At 47.5% G+C, this 23,496-nt stretch overlaps 1 protein-coding gene across 6 annotated transcripts in view; it reads left to right on the top strand.

Annotated features, from left to right (window-relative positions):
• Larp4B (La-related protein 4B) overlaps window positions 1–23,496 on the top strand; it is a 175,853-nt gene that overhangs the window by 60,776 nt on the left and 91,581 nt on the right. The window contains exon 1 of one of the 6 annotated variants that reach the window (XM_070104912.1): window positions 20,250–20,927. The exons of 2 other annotated variants lie outside the window; for them this stretch is intronic. In XM_070104912.1, coding sequence (XP_069961013.1) covers window positions 20,817–20,927 — 111 coding nt within the window. In that variant the 5' untranslated portion in view covers window positions 20,250–20,816. Of the gene's footprint in view, window positions 1–20,249; window positions 20,928–23,496 lie in introns of those variants that run through there. 3 more of the 6 variants (XM_070104910.1, XM_070104911.1, XM_070104915.1) reach the window with 3 other exon arrangements.

The raw sequence follows: 23,496 nt of genomic DNA, 5'->3' as shown, positions 1-23,496 counted from the left end.
ATAATCTTGTTCCTTTCCAGGTGTTCGACCACTCTCCTCCTGATAATCTTCTCCATGACTTTGCACACAATACATGTCAGAGACACAGGTCTGTAGTTTAGTGCCTCGTTTCTGTTTCCTTTCTTAAATATGGGGACTACATTAGCTGTCTTCCATTTCTCAGGTAGTTGCCCAGTTTCAAGGGATGTGTTGAAGATTGTGGTTAGAGGCATGCACAGCATCTCTGCTCCTTCTCTAAGGACCCATGGGGAGATGTTGTCCAGTCCCATCGCCTTTGAGGTGTCAAGGTCACTTAAGAGCTTCTTCACCTCCTCCTCGGTTGTTCGTATGTCATCCAACACTTGTTGGTATATTCCCTCTTGATGTTCCCTTCTGTGCTGTCTTCCCACAGCCCTTCCTGTCTCTACTGTAAAAACTTCCTTAAATCTCCTGTTCAGCTCCTCACATACCTCCTGATCATTTCTTGTGAGTTCTCCACCTTCTGTCCTTAATCTGATTACCTGGTCTTTGACTGTTGTCTTCCTCCTGATGTGGCTGTACAACAGTTTCGGGTCAGTCTTGATTCTCGATGCTATGTCATTTTCATACTGTCGCTGGGCCTCCCTCCTTACCTGTGCATACTCATTCCTGGCTCTGCAACTAATCTCCCTATTTTCGTGTGTTCTCTGCCTTCTGTACTTTTTCCATTCTCTATTGCACTTTGTTTTTGCCTCCTTACACCGTCGGGTAAACCAGGGGCTCGTTCTGGTCTTCCCGTTGTTACTGTTGCCCTTGGGAATAAACCTTTCCACTGCCTCCTTGCATTTTGTTGTTACATATTCCATCATTTCATTTACTGGCTTTCCTGCCAGTTCTGTCCCACGGGACCTCCCGCAGGAAGTTCTTCAACCCAATGTAGTCCCCTCTTTTATAGTCAGGCTTTTCCCATTCAACTCCTGTTATTCTCTCCACTTGCAGCTCTACTATGTATTCAAAGCACAGAACCACGTGGTCGCTAGCTCCTAGGGGACTCTCATACTTGATGTCCTCAATGTCTGAGCTGCCCAGGGTGAACACAAGGTCCAATCTTGCTGGTTCATCCTCCCCTCTCACTCTGGTAGTGTCCTTAACATGTTGGTGCATGAGGTTTTCCAGCACCACGTCCAACATCCTGGCTCTCCATGTTTCGGGACCCCCATGTGGCTCCAGGTTTTCCCAGTCAATCTCCCTGTGGTTGAAATCCCCCATAACCAGCAACTTTGCTCTGCTGGAGTGAGCTCTTCTTCCCACCTCAGCAAGTGTGTCCACCATTGCTCTGTTGCTCTCTTCATATTCCTCTCTTGGCCTCCTGCAGTTCTGTAGTGGATTATACATCACTGCAATGACCACTTTGTGTTCCCCAGACTGAAGTGTACCTGCTATGTAGTCTCTTTCTCCCGTCTCATCTATTCCTTCCATTTTCTCGAATTTCCATCTGTTTTTTACGAGCAGAGCAACCCCACCTCCCCCCCTGCCCCTTCTATCTTTCCTCATGATCTGGTATCCTGGTGGGAAGATTGCATCTGTTATTGTCTCCGTGAGTTTTGTTTCTGTAACTGCTATGATGTCTGGGGACTTCTCATTCTTTCTTTCTTGCCATTCCTCATGTTTATTCGTTAATCCATCTGCATTTGTGTACCAAACCTTCAACTTCTGTTCTAATACTGTAACTGTGGTGCGGGGGGTGGAAACAGAGGGATCGGTGTGTGATGGTTGGTTTGGATTGTTCAGTTGCCTTGGGGATGTCGTGGCTGGAGTCCTTCTGCAGGTGTTTCTGGGGGGTGCGCTTGTCCTTCCATTTGATCCTGGGTTATTCTGCTCTCCTTTTTCATTTCCTCCCATTTCTCCTTTCGTTTTTGAACTCTCTCTTTCATTGTCTTCCTTTCGTCCTGTGTTCTGTCTCGATCGAGGTACACACTCCGGAACTCCTGCTTGCCTCTCAGCCGTGCTTTCTCCTGCAGGATCATGGTTCGGGTTGATTCTGCCTTGAAAATTACTTTGAGTGGCCGATTCCTTTTCTTTGTGAACCACCCAATTCTCCGAAAATTTGCCACCTGGGTCATGTCCCCCTCGCCTATCGCCTTCATGATATCTTCAATCGCTTTTTTCTCCTCCTGCTTTCTTTCATCATAAGTTTCCCCTTTAGCTTTGTCTAGCCCATAGACAAACACGGATCTCTCCCTTTCCACCTCCCACTGTGACTCCCATTGCATCCTCTGATGTGTTTTAGTTCCTTCCCGTGGAGTGTTCCTTCCTTCAGTCCCTTCCCTAGTGTGTGTGTGTGTGTGTGTGTGTGTGTGTGTGTGTGTGTGTGTGTGTGTGTGTGTGTGTGTGTGTGTGTGTGTGTGTGTGTGTGAGTAAAATGTCGTGCCGAATAGGTAAAACTTGCTACTTTGGATTAAACATCAAATCTCTTCTTGCCGAATAAGGGAAGCATAGACAAATTTTCGTTTTACGCAACAATTTGGCAAAAGTCATTCCGAACCTAACGAAAAAATACATATCATTGTTTATTATTAAATTATTGTAAACTTGTCTAAAATATATTTAGTTGGATTTGCCTAATTTAATTGCGCTTGTTATAATAAGGTCAGGTAAGTTTTCTAAGGTTCTTTTGGTACAAAACTATTAAGTTTTACATTAACATAAATGAAAAAAATATAAGAGAATTTTTTTTTAGAAAGGACTAAATTTTAAACGAGTTCTTGCTAATTGACCAATTCCACCTGTTGGGATTTCGTTGCCTCGTGAAGGTCTACAGGAATCGTTAAGAATAGCGAGGTGTCCGGAGTTGGTATTGAGTGAAAGTAAGAATATAAACACGTCTTGTTTCTTTAGACTTTGAAGTAACCTCTGTACTTTCAGTACTGTCATAAGTTGAATTTGTGTGGTAGGGTTGTCGCGTCTGGTTCACTAGTGACTGTCGTACTGCATACCACCTTTCACTCTCCTGCCAGCCAGCCCGCTCCCCTGTCCCCTTCCATACCCTGACTCTTACCCACCGCCAGTCTGGGTCATCTTACCCACCGCCAGTCTGGGTCATCTTGCACACCGCCAGTCTGGGTCATCTTGCCCACCACCCGTCTGTGTCATCTTGCCCACCACCACCAGTCTGGGTCATCTTGCCCACCACCAGTCTGGGCCATCTTGCCCCCCACCACCACCAGTCTGGGTCATCTTGCCCACCACCACCACCAGTCTGGGTCATCTTGCCCACCACCACCAGTCTGGGTCATCTTGCCCACCACCACCAGTCTGGGTCATCTTGCCCACCACCACCAGTCTGGGTCATCTTGCCCACCACCACCAGTCTGGGTCATCTTGCCCACCACCACCACCAGTCTGGGTCATCTTGCCCACCACCACCACCACTCTGGGTCATCTTGCCCACCACCACCACCACTCTGGGTCATCTTGCCCACCACCACCACCACTCTGGGTCATCTTGCCCACCACCACCACCACTCTGGGTCATCTTGCCCACCACCACCACCACTCTGGGTCATCTTGCCCACCACCACCACCACTCTGGGTCATCTTGCCCACCACCACCACCACTCTGGGTCATCTTGCCCACCACCACCACCACTCTGGGTCATCTTGCCCACCACCACCACCACTCTGGGTCATCTTGCCCACCACCACCACCACTCTGGGTCATCTTGCCCACCACCACCACCACTCTGGGTCATCTTGCCCACCACCACCACCACTCTGGGTCATCTTGGCCACCACCACCACCACTCTGGGTCATCTTGCCCACCACCACCACCACTCTGGGTCATCTTGCCCACCACCACCACCACTCTGGGTCATCTTGCCCACCACCACCACCACTCTGGGTCATCTTGCCCACCACCACCACCACTCTGGGTCATCTTGCCCACCACCACCACCACTCTGGGTCATCTTGCCCACCACCACCACCACTCTGGGTCATCTTGCCCACCACCACCACTCTGGGTCATCTTGGCGCCCACCACCACCACTCTGGGTCATCTTGGCGCCCACCACCACCACTCTGGGTCATCTTGGCGCCCACCACCACCACTCTGGGTCATCTTGGCGCCCACCACCACCACTCTGGGTCATCTTGGCGCCCACCACCACCACTCTGGGTCATCTTGGCGCCCACCACCACCACTCTGGGTCATCTTGGCGCCCACCACCACCACTCTGGGTCATCTTGGCGCCCACCACCACCACTCTGGGTCATCTTGGCGCCCACCACCACCACTCTGGGTCATCTTGGCGCCCACCACCACCACTCTGGGTCATCTTGGCGCCCACCACCACCACTCTGGGTCATCTTGGCGCCCACCACCACCACTCTGGGTCATCTTGGCGCCCACCACCACCACTCTGGGTCATCTTGCCCACCACCACCACCACTCTGGGTCATCTTGCCCACCACCACCACCACTCTGGGTCATCTTGCCCACCACCACCACCACTCTGGGTCATCTTGCCCACCACCACCACCACTCTGGGTCATCTTGCCCACCACCACCACCACTCTGGGTCATCTTGCCCACCACCACCACCACTCTGGGTCATCTTGCCCACCACCACCACCACTCTGGGTCATCTTGCCCACCACCACCACTCTGGGTCATCTTGCCCACCACCACCACTCTGGGTCATCTTGCCCACCACCACCACTCTGGGTCATCTTGCCCACCACCACCACTCTGGGTCATCTTGCCCACCACCCGTCTGTGTCATCTTGCCCACCACCAGTCTGTGTCATCTTGCCCACTCAAGTAGGATCGCCAGGACGAGTCCTGGCCTACTCATTTATCAAGTACTATCGCTAGGATGGGTCCTGGCCCTAGTTTTCCTCGTGTGGTGAGACTGCAGAAGTTAGGTCCTAGCTGGTGTGTGGGTCAGGTGACTGGACGGGGGCCATGGATAGTAGACTCTGAGGTGATGTAAATTCCTGAACTAAATATAGTATGTGGCGGGTGTTTCAGGGAGGTCAGCATGTAGTCCTGGTGGAGGCATAGGTGGCACTCTTGACCCGCCACTGCCATAGTGGTGGTGGCGCTCTTGACCAGCCACTGCCACGACCATCGTAGTGGTGGTGGCCGCCGCACTCTTGACCGGCCACTGCCACGACCATCGTAGTGGTGATGGTGGCACTCTTGACCGGCCACTGCCACGACCATCGTAGTGGTGATGGTGGCACTCTTGACCGGCCACTGCCACGACCATCATAGTGGTGATGGTGGCACTCTTGACCATCCACTGCCACGACCATCGTAGTGGTGATGGTGGCACTCTTGACCCGCCACTGCCACGACCATCGTAGTGGTGATGGTGGCACTCAACCAGCCACTGCCACGACCATCGTAGTGGTGATGGTGGCACTCTTGACCAGCCACTGCCACGACCATCGTAGTGGTGGTGGCGGTGGCGGCACTCTTGACCCCTCACTGCCACGACCATCGTAGTGGTGGTGGTGGCACTTTTGACCAGCCACTGCCACGACCATCGTTGTGGTGGTGGTGGTTGCACTCTTGACCCGCCAAATCCATACCACCCTCCTGTCAGTAGCTTGATAGCCATCTAGGGACGTACCATCCTCCTGTCAGTAGCTTGATAGCCATCTAGGGACGTATCATCCTCCTGTCAGTAGCTTGATAGCCATCTAGGGACGTACCATCCTCCTGTCAGTAGCTTGATAGCCATCTAGGGACGTACCACCCTCCTCTCAGTAGCTTGATAGCCATCTAGGGACGTACCACCCTCCTGTCAGTAGCTTGATAGCCATCTAGGGACGCATCACCCTCCTGTCAGTAGCTTGATAGCCATCTAGGGACGTACCACCCTCCTGTCAGTAGCTTGATAGCCATCTAGGGACGTACCACCCTCCTGTCAGTAGCTTGATAGCCATCTAGGGACGCATCACCCTCCTGTCAGTAACTTGATAGCCATCTAGGGACGTACCATCCTCCTGTCAGTAGCTTGATAGCCATCTAGGGACGTACCATCCTCCTGTCAGTAACTTGATAGCCATCTAGGGACGTACCATCCTCCTGTCAGTAGCTTGATAGCCATCTAGGGACGTACCACCCTCCTGTCAGTAGCTTGATAGCCATCTAGGGACGTACCACCCTCCTGTCAGTAGCTTGATAGCCATCTAGGGACGCATCACCCTCCTGTCAGTAACTTGATAGCCATCTAGGGACGTACCATCCTCCTGTCAGTAGCTTGATAGCCATCTAGGGACGTACCATCCTCCTGTCAGTAACTTGATAGCCATCTAGGGACGTACCATCCTCCTGTCAGTAGCTTGATAGCCATCTAGGGACGTACCACCCTCCTGTCAGTAGCTTGATAGCCATCTAGGGACGTACCACCCTCCTGTCAGTAGCTTGACACAGCAGCATTCTAGGGACTACTATCACTCGCCCTACTATCACTCCACCCACCACCACCCACTTTCCTGAGGCCAGAGATCCAGCAGCGATACTTGGTAATCAATAGCTAAAAGACTCAGTAACGCACCTTTATTTACATGCTGAGGGTATACAGAGGTGTACATTATGGTGCTTAGTATATAGTGTGAGAGTAAATGTTCGTGAGGAACATGGGAGGGAGACAAGGAAGCAGGAAGCAAGATAAACAAGGGGAAACCTAGAGAGTAGGGTAGCAGGGAATGGGAGATGTGGTGCGCAGGGCGCCTCACCATTGGCTAGTACTTCTCTATAGAGGTATAATAATAATAATAATAATAATAATAATAATAATAATAATAATCTACATGTCAGCTAGGCCTGCATACCTTCTACATCAGTGACATACTACTGTATAGAAAGCCCTTTGTTATGCAGAGCATTTCGAGCAAATTGGATCAATTTTGTCCCCCAGGTGGGTACCCTGCATGCATCCTCACGTCACTGCCTCATCTCACAACTTTTAAGTTGCTTCTCTAAGATGCTCCTCTCTCGAGTAGGCATCTGGCGAGCATGACCACTTTTCTCCCCAAGTTGAAGATTAAGATGCATATGCAAAAGTTGGGGATCTTTATTGACGAAACGTTTCGCCTACACAGTAGGCTTCTTGTCAAATGGAAAGGAAGCAGTAGTAGTGAAATGTGTGTGCAAGACAGGTATACAATACCGACAAGATGAAAGTTAAGACACTTGTGCAACATCTGGTTATCTTTATTGTAGACGTTTCGCCATCCAGTGGCTTTATCAATACAAATTCTTGGACATAATAAGAAAAACGAAGAACTATATACAAAAGATGAGGTAATCAGTCCCTCGGCCTTGGAGGTGGTGTTTAGAGCACCGTGGTTGTAGATATTCTGTAGCACAGGCAAGGAGACTGGCGCTTATATAGGCGTCAGTGAAAGGGACGTGTAGCAGACGAAGGCATTGTCACTGGTAGGCGGGATTCCCCAGTGGAAGTAGGTCCTTCCCAAATTGATGGGCTAGTAGTAGAAGTCTTGAAGAAAGTCATGTAGATGTCCTCTGAACCAAGATACCATGATGTTGCAGTGCCTGACAAGTTGTGCAAGACTGGTATACAATACCGACAAGATGAAAGTTAAGACATGTTATCTACATGTTATCTACATGACTTTCTTCAAGACTTCTACTACTAGCCCATCAATTTGGGAAGGACCTACTTCCACTGGGTAATCCCGCCTACCAGTGACTATGCCCTCGTCTGCTACACGTCCCTTTCACTGACGCCTATATAAGCGCCAGTCTCCTTGCCTGTGCTACAGAATCTCTACAACCACGGTGCTCTAAACACCACCTCCAAGGCCGAGGGACTGATTACCTCATCTTTTGTATATAGTTCTTCGTTTTTCTTATTATGTCCAAGAATTTGTATTGATAAAGCCACTGGATGGCGAAACGTCTACAATAAAGATAACCAGATGTTGCACAAGTGTCTTAACTTTCATAGTGAAATGTGTGATGAATGGTTTGAAAAACCGACAAGTTGAAGATTGAGACACTTATGCAACATATGGGAATCTTTATTCAGGAAACGTTTCGCCACACAGTGGCTTCATCAGTCCAATACAAAGTAGAAAGGCGTAAGGAGAGGAGGAGTTTGAGGTAATCAGTCCCTCAGCCTGGAGTCGATGTGTTCAGTCCATCAATCTTGTAGAAAGTACAGCATAGGACCGTAGACGTGGCTTATATACTGTAGAGAGGTGAGGTGAAGCAGGCGGAGGCGGGGTCATAGTGGTACCATCCACTAGTCGAAGTAGTGAGGTGAGGTGAAGCAGGCGGAGGTGGGGTCATAGTGGTACCATCCACTAGTCGAAGTAGGTCTTCGTCCAAAGGTTGGACAAGTGTTGAAAAATTCTTTGTAACAAGATCCCATGATGCTGCCGTGTCTGACAGTTGTGATGAATGGTTTGAAAAACCGCCTCACCTCTCTACAGTATATAAGCCACGTCTACGGCCCTATGCTGTACATTCTACAAGATTGATGGACTGAACACATCGACTCCAGGCTGAGGGACTGATTACCTCAAACTCCTCCTCTCCTTATGCCTTTCTACTTTGTATTGGACTGATGAAGCCACTGTGTGGCGAAACGTTTCCTGAATAAAGATTCCCATATGTTGCATAAGTGTCTCAATCTTCAAGTAGTGAAATGTAATCAGTCTATCAACCTTGGAGAACAAGTATTTAAAGGTGGACAGTCCCTCAGCCTGGAGAAGTTCACCTCCATGGTCTGGAACGGTATCAGGTTGAAGCATGAGAACGCAATCTTAAATGCTGTCGAAGGTATTGGTTAGTATAAACCTTGGTAATAAATACCGACAAGTTGGTTTAGAAAGACACGTAAGCAAAACACTATGACATATTTATTAGAAAACGTTTCGGTCCTGGGACCTTGATCACTTCTCAAGGTCCCAGGACCGAAACGTTTTTTAATATGTCAGCGTTTTGCTTACGTGTCTTTCTAAACCAAGGTATTGGTTATTTTAACTTAATTCGTGGTTTGTTGTCATACCTGTAATACCTGTAGGGGTTTAAAGGAGAGGGTGCAGGTCGAAATGTGACTATCGGCTGTTTCCGGTGGTATCGACTAAATACTGATGGTACCGGTAAAAGAACATTGTAATGATGTTGGTAGAATTACCGACAGTATATTAGGTAAAAAGGACATAAGTGCAACTGATGTGACATTGTATTGTGGCAACGTTTCGCTCTCTAGGAGCTTTGTTAACTTGTAACGTCTTGGCAAAGCTCTTGGAGAGCGAAACGTTGCCACAATAAAATATCACAATAGCTGCAATTGTGCCCCCTTTTTTACCTATTTTTTTGTTAAGAGTTTGGTCATTATGGGTTCGGAAACCTCGCCCGTATCCTGGTTTGTTTACAGTCGTGTTGTAGACGTTTCGCCCTCCAGTGGCTTTATCAATACAGATTCTAAGACATAATTAGAACAGTAGAAGTACATACAAAACATGTGTTTTGTCTTCCAGAATATAACGTCTGTTATTAGTAATATAACGTCTGTTATTAGTAATATAACGTCTGTTATTAGTAATATAACGTCTGTTATTAGTAATATGACGTCTGTTATTAGTAATATAACGTCTGTTATTAGTAATATAACGTCTGTTATTAGTAATATAACGTCTGTTATTAGTAATATAACGTCTGTTATTAGTAATATAACGTCTGTTATTAGTAATATAACGTCTGTTATTAGTAATATAACGTCTGTTATTAGTAATATAACGTCTGTTATTAGTAATATAACGTCTGTTATTAGTAATATGACGTCTGTTATTAGTAATATGACGTCTGTTATTAGTAATATAACGTCTGTTATTAGTAATATGACGTCTGTTATTAGTAATATGACGTCTGTTATTAGTAATATGACGTCTGTTATTAGTAATATAACGTCTGTTATTAGTAATATGACGTCTGTTATTAGTAATATGACGTCTGTTATTAGTAATATAACGTCTGTTATTAGTAATATGACGTCTGTTATTAGTAATATGACGTCTGTTATTAGTAATATGACGTCTGTTATTAGTAATATAACGTCTGTTATTAGTAATATAACGTCTGTTATTAGTAATATAACGTCTGTTATTAGTAATATAACGTCTGTTATTAGTAATATAACGTCTGTTATTAGTAATATAACGTCTGTTATTAGTAATATAACGTCTGTTATTAGTAATATGACGTCTGTTATTAGTAATATGACGTCTGTTATTAGTAATATGACGTCTGTTATTAGTAATATAACGTCTGTTATTAGTAATATAACGTCTGTTATTAGTAATATGACGTCTGTTATTAGTAATATGACGTCTGTTATTAGTAATATGACGTCTGTTATTAGTAATATAACGTCTGTTATTAGTAATATAACGTCTGTTATTAGTAATATGACGTCTGTTATTAGTAATATGACGTCTGTTATTAGTAATATGACGTCTGTTATTAGTAATATGACGTCTGTTATTAGTAATATAACGTCTGTTATTAGTAATATAACGTCTGTTATTAGTAATATAACGTCTGTTATTAGTAATATAACGTCTGTTATTAGTAATATAACGTCTGTTATTAGTAATATGACGTCTGTTATTAGTAATATGACGTCTGTTATTAGTAATATAACGTCTGTTATTAGTAATATGACGTCTGTTATTAGTAATATGACGTCTGTTATTAGTAATATGACGTCTGTTATTAGTAATATGACGTCTGTTATTAGTAATATGACGTCTGTTATTAGTAATATAACGTCTGTTATTAGTAATATGACGTCTGTTATTAGTAATATGACGTCTGTTATTAGTAATATGACGTCTGTTATTAGTAATATGACGTCTGTTATTAGTAATATAACGTCTGTTATTAGTAATATAACGTCTGTTATTAGTAATATGACGTCTGTTATTAGTAATATGACGTCTGTTATTAGTAATATGACGTCTGTTATTAGTAATATGACGTCTGTTATTAGTAATATGACGTCTGTTATTAGTAATATGACGTCTGTTATTAGTAATATGACGTCTGTTATTAGTAATATGACGTCTGTTATTAGTAATATGACGTCTGTTATTAGTAATATGACGTCTGTTATTAGTAATATGACGTCTGTTATTAGTAATATGACGTCTGTTATTAGTAATATGACGTCTGTTATTAGTAATATGACGTCTGTTATTAGTAATATGACGTCTGTTATTAGTAATATTAGCGGAGAAATTATGAAACTGTTTCGTAAACAGTCACGCTGAGAGAGATACATTTAGGTATCTTTATTCTGGAAACGTTTCTCCGCACAATGGCTTCATCAGTCGAGTGCAGAAAGAGGTAGAAGATGGGGAGTAGTTTGAGGTAGTCAGTCCCTCAGCCTGGAGTCTGTTCAGTCCATCAAATCTTGACAAAATGGCGGCATCTTAATGAAATAACACGTCAATATATCTTGTTAATGAAATAGGAACAGAGATACAGTATAATAACTTGTGAAAATGCAATACCAGAGATATTAAGCAAATTTCCTAAATTTGCTTGTGATAGACAAGTTAACTGTACATAAATATATATCCAGATGTACTCATGTTAACTTTTTGGGCCTAGTTCGTAGGCCTTGTGTGTATAGTAATGTTGGTAGAATCATCGACAGTGTTAGGTACAAGGTCACAGGTGCAACTAATGTCACTACCATCCACGGGATGGATGTGAGGTGCACAGACTAGCCACTGCCATCCACGGGATGGATGTGAGATGCACAGACTAGCCACTGCCATCCACGGGATGGATGTGAGGTGCACAGACTAGCCACTGCCATCCACGGGATGGATGTGAGGTGCACAGACTAGCCACTGCCATCCACGGGATGGATGTGAGGTGCACAGACTAGCCACTGCCATCCACGGGATGGATGTGAGGTGCACAGACTAGCCACTGCCATCCACGGGATGGATGTGAGGTGCACAGACTAGCCACTGCCATCCACGGGATGGATGTGAGGTGCACAGACTAGCCACTGCCATCCACGGGATGGATGTGAGGTGCACAGACTAGCCACTACCATCCACGGGATGGATGTGAGGTGCACAGACTAGCCACTGCCATCCACGGGATGGATGTGAGGTGCACAGACTAGCCACTGCCATCCACGGGATGGATGTGAGGTGCACAGACTAGCCACTGCCATCCACGGGATGGATGTGAGGTGCACAGACTAGCCACTACCATCCACGGGATGGATGTGAGGTGCACAGACTAGCCACTACCATCCACAGGATGGATGTGAGGTGCACAGACTAGCCACTACCATCCACAGGATGGATGTGAGGTGCACAGACTAGCCATTTCGGGGCCAAAATCTCAAAAATCTACCACCACCAGTGCATCTCTTGCTAATCACCATTATTTACCACCACCACTATATGGCACCACCACCACTACATCGCACCATCACTACTACATAGCACCACCACTACATGGCACCACCACTACATGGCACCACCACCACTACATAGCACCACCACATGGCACCACCACTACATCGCACCATCACTACTACATAGCACCACCACTACATCGCACCATCACTACTACATAGCACCACCACTACATAGCACCATCACTACATAGCACCATCACTACATAGCACCATCACTACATGGCACCATCACTACATGGTACCACCACTACATGGCACCATTACCACTACTACCATCACTATATAGCACCACCAGCACTGCATAGCACCACCAGGACTGCATAGCACCACCACTACTACATAGAACTACCACTACATAGCACCACACTAGGTGTAGCTGTGACAGAGGCAGACCTGTACGTGAGGTGAGCAACACCCAGTGTGAAGGTGAAGCAGCGTTCACCTGGCCTGTGTGCCCCCCTCCCCCCTCCCCGCCTCCTCCACAACCACCACGCAGCAGCTGCCAGGCACCTCTGCTCTCTTGTTGCCACCCACCCTGCAACACTGTTGGCACTTGTGGTGGTGTGCCACTGTTGTTGACAGTTGTGGTGGTGTGCCACTGTTGTTGACAGTTGTGGTGGTGTGCCACTGTTGTTGACAGTTGTGGTGGTGTGCCACTGTTGTTGACAGTTGTGGTGGTGTGCCACTGTTGTTGACAGTTGTGGTGGTGTGCCACTGTTGTTGACAGTTGTGGTGGTGTGCCACTGTTGTTGACAGTTGTGGTGGTGTGCCACTGTTGTTGACAGTTGTGGTGGTGTGCCACTGTTGTTGACAGTTGTGGTGGTGTGCCACTGTTGTTGACAGTTGTGGTGGTGTGCCACTGTTGTTGACAGTTGTGGTGGTGTGCCACTGTTGTTGACAGTTGTGGTGGTGTGCCACTGTTGTTGACAGTTGTGGTGGTGTGCCACTGTTGTTGACAGTTGTGGTGGTGTGCCACTGTTGTTGACAGTTGTGGTGGTGTGCCACTTGTTGTTGACAGTTGTGGTGGTGTGCCACTTGTTGTTGACAGTTGTGGTGGTGTGCCACTTGTTGTTGACAGTTGTGGTGGTGTGCCACTTGTTGACAGTTGTGGTGGTGTGCCACTTGTTGTTGACAGTTGTGGTGGTGTGCCACTTGTTGTTGACAGTTGTGGTGGTGTGCCACTTGTTGTTGACAGTTGTGGTGGTGTGCCACTTGTTGTTGACAGTTGTGGTGGTGTGCCACTTGTTGTTGACAGTTGTGGTGTGCCACTTGTTGTTGACAGTTGTGGTGGTGTGCCACTTGTTGTTGACAGTTGTGGTGGTGTGCCACTTGTTGTTGACAGTTGTGGTGGTGTGCCACTTGTTGTTGACAGTTGTGGTGGTGTGCCACTTGTTGTTGACAGTTGTGGTGGTGTGCCACTTGTTGTTGACAGTTGTGGTGGTGTGCCACTTGTTGTTGACAGTTGTGGTGGTGTGCCACTTGTTATTGACAGTTGTGGTGGTGTGCCACTTGTTGTTGACAGTTGTGGTGGTGTGCCACTGTTGTTGACAGTTGTGGTGGTGTGCCACTTGTTGTTGACAGTTGTGGTGGTGTGCCACTTGTTGTTGACAGTTGTGGTGGTGTGCCACTTGTTGTTGACAGTTGTGGTGGTGTGCCACTTGTTGTTGACAGTTGTGGTGGTGTGCCACTTGTTGTTGACAGTTGTGGTGGTGTGCCACTTGTTGTTGACAGTTGTGGTGGTGTGCCACTTGTTGTTGACAGTTGAGGGTGGGCGTGCCACTTGTTGTTGACAGTTGAGGGTGGGCGTGCCACTTGTTGTTGACAGTTGAGGGAGGGCGTGCCACTTGTTGTTGACAGTTGAGGGTGGGCGTGCCACTTGTTGTTGACAGTTGAGGGTGGGCGTGCCACTTGTTGTTGACAGTTGAGGGTGGGCGTGCCACTTGTTGTTGACAGTTGAGGGTGGGCGTGCCACTTGTTGTTGACAGTTGTGGTGGTGTGCCACTGTTGTTGACAGTTGTGGTGGTGTGCCACTGTTGTTGACAGTTGTGGTGGTGTGCCACTGTTGTTGACAGTTGTGGTGGTGTGCCACTGTTGTTGACAGTTGTGGTGGTGTGCCACTGTTGTTGACAGTTGTGGTGTGCCACTGTTGTTGACAGTTGTGGTGGTGTGCCACTGTTGTTGACAGTTGTGGTGGTGTGCCACTGTTGTTGACAGTTGTGGTGGTGTGCCACTGTTGTTGACAGTTGTGGTGGTGTGCCACTGTTGTTGACAGTTGTGGTGGTGTGCCACTGTTGTTGACAGTTGTGGTGGTGTGCCACTTATTGTTGACAGTTGTGGTGGTGTGCCACTTGTTGTTGACAGTTGTGGTGGTGTGCCACTTGTTGTTGACAGTTGTGGTGGTGTGCCACTTGTTGTTGACAGTTGTGGTGGTGTGCCACTTGTTGTTGACAGTTGTGGTGGTGTGCCACTTGTTGTTGACAGTTGTGGTGGTGTGCCACTTGTTGTTGACAGTTGTGGTGGTGTGCCACTTGTTGTTGACAGTTGTGGTGGTGTGCCACTTGTTGTTGACAGTTGTGGTGGTGTGCCACTTGTTGTTGACAGTTGTGGTGGTGTGCCACTTGTTGTTGACAGTTGTGGTGGTGTGCCACTTGTTGTTGACAGTTGTGGTGGTGTGCCACTTGTTGTTGACAGTTGTGGTGTGCCACTTGTTGTTGACAGTTGTGGTGTGCCACTTGTTGTTGACAGTTGTGGTGTGCCACTTGTTGTTGACAGTTGTGGTGTGCCACTTGTTGTTGACAGTTGAGGGTGGGCGTGCCACTTGTTGTTGACAGTTGAGGGTGGGCGTGCCACTTGTTGTTGACAGTTGAGGGTGGGCGTGCCACTTGTTGTTGACAGTTGAGGGTGGGCGTGCCACTTGTTGTTGACAGTTGAGGGTGGGCGTGCCACTTGTTGTTGACAGTTGAGGGTGGGCGTGCCACTTGTTGTTGACAGTTGAGGGTGGGCGTGTCGCTGGTGTCGACAGTTGAGGGTGGGCGTGTCGTCAGTGTAGGCTGGGCGTGTCGCTGGTGTCGACAGTTGAGGGTGGGCGTGTCGCTGGTGTCGACAGTTGAGGGTGGGCGTGTCGCTGGTGTCGACAGTTGAGGGTGGGCGTGTCGCTGGTGTCGACAGTTGAGGGTGGGCGTGTCGCTGGTGTCGACAGTTGAGGGTGGGCGTGTCGCTGGTGTCGACAGTTGAGGGTGGGCGTGTCGCTGGTGTCGACAGTTGAGGGTGGGCGTGTCGCTGGTGTCGACAGTTGAGGGGGGGGGTGCCACTGGTGAGGAGAGCGTGGGCGGGCTCTGGCGGCAGCGTGGGCGTGCCACTAGCGCCGTGCTCGCTCAGGGGTTGGGACACACGGGTAGTAGCGTTTTGTGCTGTGTCCGGCAGTAGGTGCGGCTGCAGCAGCGCTGGGGCATGCTCCTGGTGCTAGTAGTGGTGGTGGTTGTGGTGGTTGCTACACATGTGTAGTGGTAATGTGTGCATGTGTGTGTATTGCCTGCCCACTCGTCCACCCCACTCTCCCATCCCTCTCACGTAAATGTGTTAAGGTGTCGGGTGCGCCAGGAGTAACCATATGGAGAGAGAGGAGTCGACTTGTGGGGAGGTGTTGAGTGGAGCTGCTGGGATACAGGCAGGTCACTAGTGTGTAAATACCTGCCGTATGGATGGCTGTGTTGCAGGCTCCTGCTGCCTCTCCCCGCAGACTACTGATGTGACTCCTCCAGGCTCCTGCAGCGCCTTCTACTGTTGCGTCTCCTCCCCTCACTCTCCCACACAGTGCTCACCGCTTCCACCAGGCGGCCATCAAACACCTCTGGAGATATTAGCGTAGTGTTGTGAATGGTTAATTATTGTTGCTGCCTGACTGGACCGCTCCAGTGTTGGCAGTGACAACCACTGCCAGCGGGTTTTTACGGCACCAAACGTTTGTCTGCATTAAAGTGCTTCTACGTCCTTGTGGTGGGAGAGTGATAACTAAATATTTAACAGTGAATGGGGTCAGTAAACTCATAATTAACATTTACGGGTAAAAATGGGGAAAAAATATCCACAAGGAAAGCCTCAGACGACAGTTGCTACTGTGAGCATTGATCGCTAAATATGACCAGGAAATGTTACGTTGATATTCCCTCTTAACTTGCGTGCGGCCAACACTAACAGCTTGGTTGATCAGGCCCTGATCCACCGTGAGGCCTGGTCACAGACAGAGCCGCGGGGGCGTTGACCCCCGGAAACCCTCTCCAGGTATACGTGTGTGTGTGTACTCACCTAGTTGTACTCACCTAGTTGAGGTTGCGGGGGTCGAGTCCGAGCTCCTGGCCCCGCCTCTTCACTGATCGCTACTAGGTCACTCTCCCCGAGCCGTGAGCTTTATCATACCTCTGCTTAAAGCTATGTATGGATCCTGCCTCCACTACATCGCTTCCCAAACTATTCCACTTACTGACTACTCTGTGGCTGAAGAAATACTTCCTAACATCCCTGTGATTCATCTGTGTCTTCAGCTTCCAACTGTGTCCCCTTGTTACTGTGTCCAATCTCTGGAACATCCTGTCTTTGTCCACCTTGTCAATTCCCCTCAGTATTTTGTATGTCGTTATCATGTCCCCCCTATCTCTCCTGTCCTCCAGTGTCGTCAGTGTGTGTGTGTGTGTGTGTGTGTGTGTGTGTGTGTGTGTGTGTGCGCCACTGCTGTGTTGTGTATACTGCTGATGATACTACCACCACTACAACCACTCCTCGTGTGTTGTATGCTGGTGATACTACCACCACTACAACCACCCCTCGTGTGTTGTATGCTGGTGATACTACCACCACTACAACCACCCCTCCTGTGTTGTATGCTGGTGATACTACAACCACCCCTCCTGTGTTGTATACTGGTGATACTACCACCGCTACAACCACCCCTCGTGTTGTATACTGGTGATACTACCACCACTACAACCACCCCTCGTGTGCTGTACTGGTGATACTACCACGTCTCGTGTTGTATCCTGGTGATACACTAACCACTACAACCACAATCACTCTTCTTGGAATTTATCTTAATTCTCCTGGTATTTTCCTACCATCTCCCTCTGATCCGGTGTAACGGAGGTTTGCGGTCAATAGTTGAAAAGTAAAGACACGGATGCCACAGTTACGTATATTCTGTAACGTATCTGCTAGAGTAGGCCTCTTCAGTCGAGTACGGAGGAGTCAGCAGAAGCAGTGGAGATGTAAAGACGATGTCATCAGTCCATCATCCTTGAAGACTTAGTTTGGAGGTGGTCAGTCCCTCGGCCAGAATTTGGAGCAACAAACTTCTTCAGGCTGAGGGACTGACCACCTCAAAACTAAGTCTTCAAGGATGATGCACTGATGACATCGTCTTTTCTACTGCTTCTGGGGACTCCATTGTACTGGACTGAAGAGGCCTACTGTGTAGGAGATACCTAACTGTTACACACGTCATACCAACTTGTCAGTATTGTAGATGAATGGTTCAGAGAACCGACATGTTGATAAATTAGACACATGTGCAACTCTTGAGTATCTTTATTGAGGAAACGTTTCGCCACACAGTGGCTTCATCAGTCCATACAAAGGAGAATCTTGAAGAACAAGAGGAGAATGAGGTAATCAGTCCCTCAACCTTGAGTCGATGTGGTCAGTCCATCAATCTTGAATAGAATACGGCATACGTGCTGAGAAGGAGCTTATAAACCGTTGGCAGGAGAGGTGTAGCTACACCTCGACTCAAGGTTGAGGGACTGATTACCTCATTCTCCTCCTGTTCTTCAACATTCTCCTTTGTATGGACTGATGAAGCCACTGTGTGGCGAAACGTTTCCTCAATAAAGATACCCAAGAGTTGCACATGTGTCTAATTTATTGTCAGTATTGTACAACAACATTATATTCACACCATCAATAGTGTTTTGTGGCGAGGTGATATCTGGACTTTTAATAACCTGCAGTCATTTTTTTTTGTTATAACAACCCTCTGAAGGAGGGTTGTTAATGTTGCAATTTTATAACTGTAGTGTAGGCACGCCTCTAGCAAGACAGTGATGGACTGAATGATGGTGGAAGTTTTTTCTTTTTCGGGCCACCCTGCCTTGGTGGGAGACAACCGATGCGTTAATTAAAAAGCAGTTTTGTGGTTTACGTTGCAGGTGTTTGTTGTTACAGGTGTTTGTTGTTACAGGTGTTTGTTGTTACAGGTGTTGTTACAGGTGTTGTGGTTGGTGTAAAATCCATAGGTTGCGGTTGTAGTTAAATATTACTGTAATATTGGTTATTGTGTAGTGGTTTGTTATATATCTGTGGTTTATATAACCTCCTGTTATATAAACCATTTACCTGGAGTATACCTGGAGAGGATTTCGGGGGTCAACGCCCCCGCCGCCCGGTCTGAGACCAGGCCTCGTGATGGATCAGTATCTGACTGAAAGTGGCCACATGCATATAGTTTGTGCAACGATTTCACAAAACACGTAACAAGTGAACGTATTCACGGTAGTCATCTGAAATCTTGTAATAGTGGTTATTTTGACGTCGGTACAGGCTTACAGTACCCACAAGTGCAGCACCTGGGTATCTTGATTCTGTAGAGGTTTGGTCAGTGATGGCAGTACAGGCTTACAGTACCCACAAGTGCAGCACCTGGGTATCTCTATTCTGGAGACGCGTCGCCAACCAGTGGCTTTTAACAATTCAGTACAGAGATAAATGGTATAAAATACCGACACTGGAAAAATAAATGCAGCGTGATCGACAACGTTTCGCCCACAGTGGGGTTTATCAAGTCACAATCAGAACTGCCAGGGTGGATAGTACACGAGTAATTTATAGGGTGTAGAATGCTGGGTAGATTGGATTTGAGACTGACCTGTAAGGTCAGTCTCGAATGTAGGTGTGCTGCCACCACCAGTGTAGTGGTAGTGTGGCGGTGCTGCCACCACCAGTGTAGTGGTAGTGTGGCGGTGCTGCCACCACCAGTGTAGTGGTATTGTAGGTGTGCTGCCACCACCAGTGTAGTGGTATTGTAGGTGTGCTGCCACCACCAGTGTAGTGGTATTGTAGGTGTGCTGCCACCACCAGTGTAGTGGTATTGTAGGTGTGCTGCCACCACCAGTGTAGTGGTATTGTAGGTGTGCTGCCACCACCAGTGTAGTGGTATTGTGGCGGTGCTGCCACCACCAGTGTAGTGGTATTGTGGCGGTGCTGCCACCACCAGTGTAGTGGTATTGTAGGTGTGCTGCCACCACCACTGTATTGGTATTGTGGCGGTGCTGCCACCACCACTGTATTGGTATTGTGGCGGTGCTGCCACCACCAGTGTAGTGGTATTGTGGCTGTGCTGCCACCACCAGTGTAGTGGTATTGTGGCGGTGCTGCCACCACCAGTGTAGTACCAGTGTGGCGGTGCTGCCACCACCAGTGTAGTACCAGTGTTTACCTGTAGATACCTCCACAGTGTTTTGATGACTTAAAGACCGTATTGACGCGCCGCTGCTACTATTGTCTCCGTATCTCACGTTCAGCTCGCCCGTGCTCCCACCACCTGCGTGGGTGCTCACTTATTTCTGAGGGTTGTCTCAGCTCCTGGTCCCTCCCTCTCTCTCCCTCTCTCTCTCTCCCTCTCTCTCTCTCTCTCTCTCTCTCTCTCTCTCTCTCTCTCTCTCTCTCTCTCTCCCTCTCTCTCTCTCTCTCTCTCTCTCAGCTCCTGGTCCCTCCCTCTCTTCTCAGCTCCTGGTCCCTCCCTCTCTTCTCAGCTCCTGGTCCCTCCCTCTCTTCTCAGCTCCTGGTCCCTCCCTCTCTCAGCTTCAGGTCCCTCCCCGCCTCTCAACTCGTAACCCGCCTAAAAGTAGTGACAGTAGAGACGCTGCGCTACCGGTTCGAGTTCTACGGGCGTGGGTGGCGCCCATAAGGATGGCAGCGTGCGGGCGGCGGGCGTGAAGCGCCGCCCGCTGGTCGTAGTGTCGGCCGCGGGCGTGTGGAGAGATGGCAGTGGATGGGGTGGTGGGGGCGGGCGTGGTCTTCTAGCTTCACCCTCGACCGTCCCTGCTGGTGGTGGGCGGGGCGTGGGCGGCCGCACGCCCCGCCACCACCACCACCACGCCCCGCGACCTCCAGGGGCGCCGCCCCGGGCACGCACCCCTCGCTACCACAACTTCCAGACGCCACGTTCCCTCACACCACTCACCATCAGCGCCACCACCACTACCACCAGCACCACCGGCAGCACCGCTACCCACACCAGACGCTGTACCCTCCACCAGGAGGAAGAGTGTGGGGGCCCCCAGCAGGAGGGGACCTCGTGGTGGTGGTGCCCTACTAGTATGACCAATCCTGGGTCCTCGGATCCTCTGCCAGGCTGCCTGGACGCCGACGCTGCCTACGTCTGCACCGCCCTCGCCCCCTCCTGCTTCCTCATACAGAAGGTGCCGGAGGTAAGGTCTCTCACTCCTCTCACCGAGAAATGGAAACCTGTTAAATGTTTCTCACTCTGGCTCTGGTGACCCCCCCCCCTATAGGGCGGTATACCTTAATGAAGGAGCCTGGCACATGGCCGGGCTCCAAGAGTGATAAGACTTGAAATCCATCAAAGGTAATATAAGTGAAGGCTTTTGATGTGAGGAATTAGGGCTTCTCTCCTAACTGACTCACGAAATCGTAATGACACGATTGCAAACAAACCAAACCACGGGTGGGGGTAGAACCCGCGGTCAGAGTCATAACACTCCAGACCGACGCGTTAGCCACCGGATCAGCTGATCGCGGGTTGTGTCCCGCCCCGCCCGGGGTGTGGTTTGGTCTACTATCCTGGAATAAAATCTAACTGCCATCCATTGCTCAGGTTCTGTACGAGTCTTAAGGTTTTAGCGCTCCCTCGTGATATCTGACTCGTGAACACACAATCTGACACGCACATCTTGAATACCTCTACTTAAACTCACTGCGGAATACACATCTATTTTGTTTTCCGTTTCTTAATTCTTACTCTTGTGATAAAATGTGTAGATTTAAATATATATAGACCAGCATTGGTTTTGAAATATAGTAGTGGATGTGTGGAACAGTCTACCTGTACTAGGGTAAAAGCTAAAACCTTGGATACCTTGAAATGTTACTTACATAAATACACGAGTGAGAGGGGATGGATGTGAGTGGGACTTTCACTGTAATCAATAAACTTAAGAAGGTTATTCCTTGGGTTTTATATATATATATATATATATATATATATATATATATATATATATATATATATATATATATATATATATATATATATATATGTCGTGCCAAATAGGCAGAATTTGCGATCTTGGCTTAAATAGCAACGCTCATCTTGCCATATAGGACAAGCGAAAATTTGTGTATGCAATAATTTCGCCAAAATAATTCTGAACCTAACGAAAAAAATATATTTCACTGTGTTTGTTTAGTATTAAATTATTGTAAACAAATCTAAAATATTTTTAGTTGGGTTAGGCTAAAATAAATTGTTCTTGTTATAATAAGGTTAGGTAAGTAGGGCGAAATGACAGTAGTTTGTTGGATTATGTATTGGTAGATAAAAGACTGCTGAGTAGACTTCAGGATGTACATGTTTATAGAGGGGCCACAGATATATCAGATCACTTTCTAGTAGCTACACTGAGAGTAAAAGGTAGATGGGATACAAGGAGAATAGAAGCATCAGGGAAGAGAGAGGTGAAGGTTTATAAACTAAAAGAGGAGGCAGTTAGGGTAAGATATAAACAGCTATTGGAGGATAGATGGGCTAATGAGAGCATAGGCAATGGGGTCGAAGAGGTATGGGGTAGGATTAAAAATGTAGTGTTAGTGTGTTCAGCAGAAGTTTGTGGTTACAGGAAAGTGGGTGCAGGAGGGAAGAGGAGCGATTGGTGGAATGATGATGTAAAGAGAGTAGTAAGGGAGAAAAAGTTAGCATATGAGAAGTTTTTACAAAGTAGAAGTGATGCAAGGAGGGAAGAGTATATGGAGAAAAAGAGAGGTTAAGAGAGTGGTGAAGCAATGTAAAAAGAGAGCAAATGAGAGAGTCGGTGAGATGTTATCAACAAATTTTGTTGAAAATAAGAAAAAGTTTTGGAGTGAGATTAACAAGTTAAGAAAGCCTAGAGAACAAATGGATTTGTCAGTTAAAAATAGGAGAGGAGAGTTATTAAATGGAGAGTTAGAGGTATTGGGAAGATGGAGGGAATATTTTGAGGAATTGTTAAATGTTGATGAAGATAGGGAAGCTGTGATTTCGTGTATAGGGCAAGGAGGAATAACATCTTGTAGGAGTGAGGAAGAGCCAGTTGTGAGTGTGGGGGAAGTTCGTGAGGCAGTAGGTAAAATGAAAGGGGGTAAGGCAGCCGGGATTGATGGGATAAAGATAGAAATGTTAAAAGCAGGTGGGGATATAGTTTTGGAGTGGTTGGTGCAATTATTTAATAAATGTATGGAAGAGGGTAAGGTACCTAGGGATTGGCAGAGAGCATGCATAGTTCCTTTGTATAAAGGCAAAGGGGATAAAAGAGTGCAAAAATTATAGGGGGATAAGTCTGTTGAGTGTACCTGGTAAAGTGCATGGTAGAGTTAAAATTGAAAGAATTAAGAGTAAGACGGAGAATAGGATAGCAGATGAACAAGGAGGCTTTAGGAAAGGTAGGGGGTGTGTTGACCAGGTGTTTACAGTGAAACATATAAGTGAACAGTATTTAGATAAGGCTAAAGAGGTCTTTGTGGCATTTATGGATGTGGAAAAGGCTTACGACAGGGTGGATAGGGGGGCAATGTGGCAGATGTTGCAAGTGTATGGTGTAGGAGGTAGGTTACTGAAAGCAGTGAAGAGTTTTTACGAGGATAGTGAGGCTCAAGTTAGAGTATGTAGGAAAGAGGGAAATTTTTTCCCAGTAAAAGTAGGCCTTAGACAAGGATGTGTGATGTCACCGTGGTTGTTTAATATATTTATAGATGGGGTTGTAAGAGAAGTAAATGCGAGGGTCT

The sequence above is a fragment of the Cherax quadricarinatus genome, chromosome 95 (genome assembly GCF_038502225.1).
Source record: "Cherax quadricarinatus isolate ZL_2023a chromosome 95, ASM3850222v1, whole genome shotgun sequence".
Lineage (NCBI taxonomy): Eukaryota > Metazoa > Arthropoda > Malacostraca > Decapoda > Parastacidae > Cherax > Cherax quadricarinatus.
Note: the sequence above shows the minus strand (reverse complement) of the source record. Positions and strands in the feature narration are given on the sequence as shown.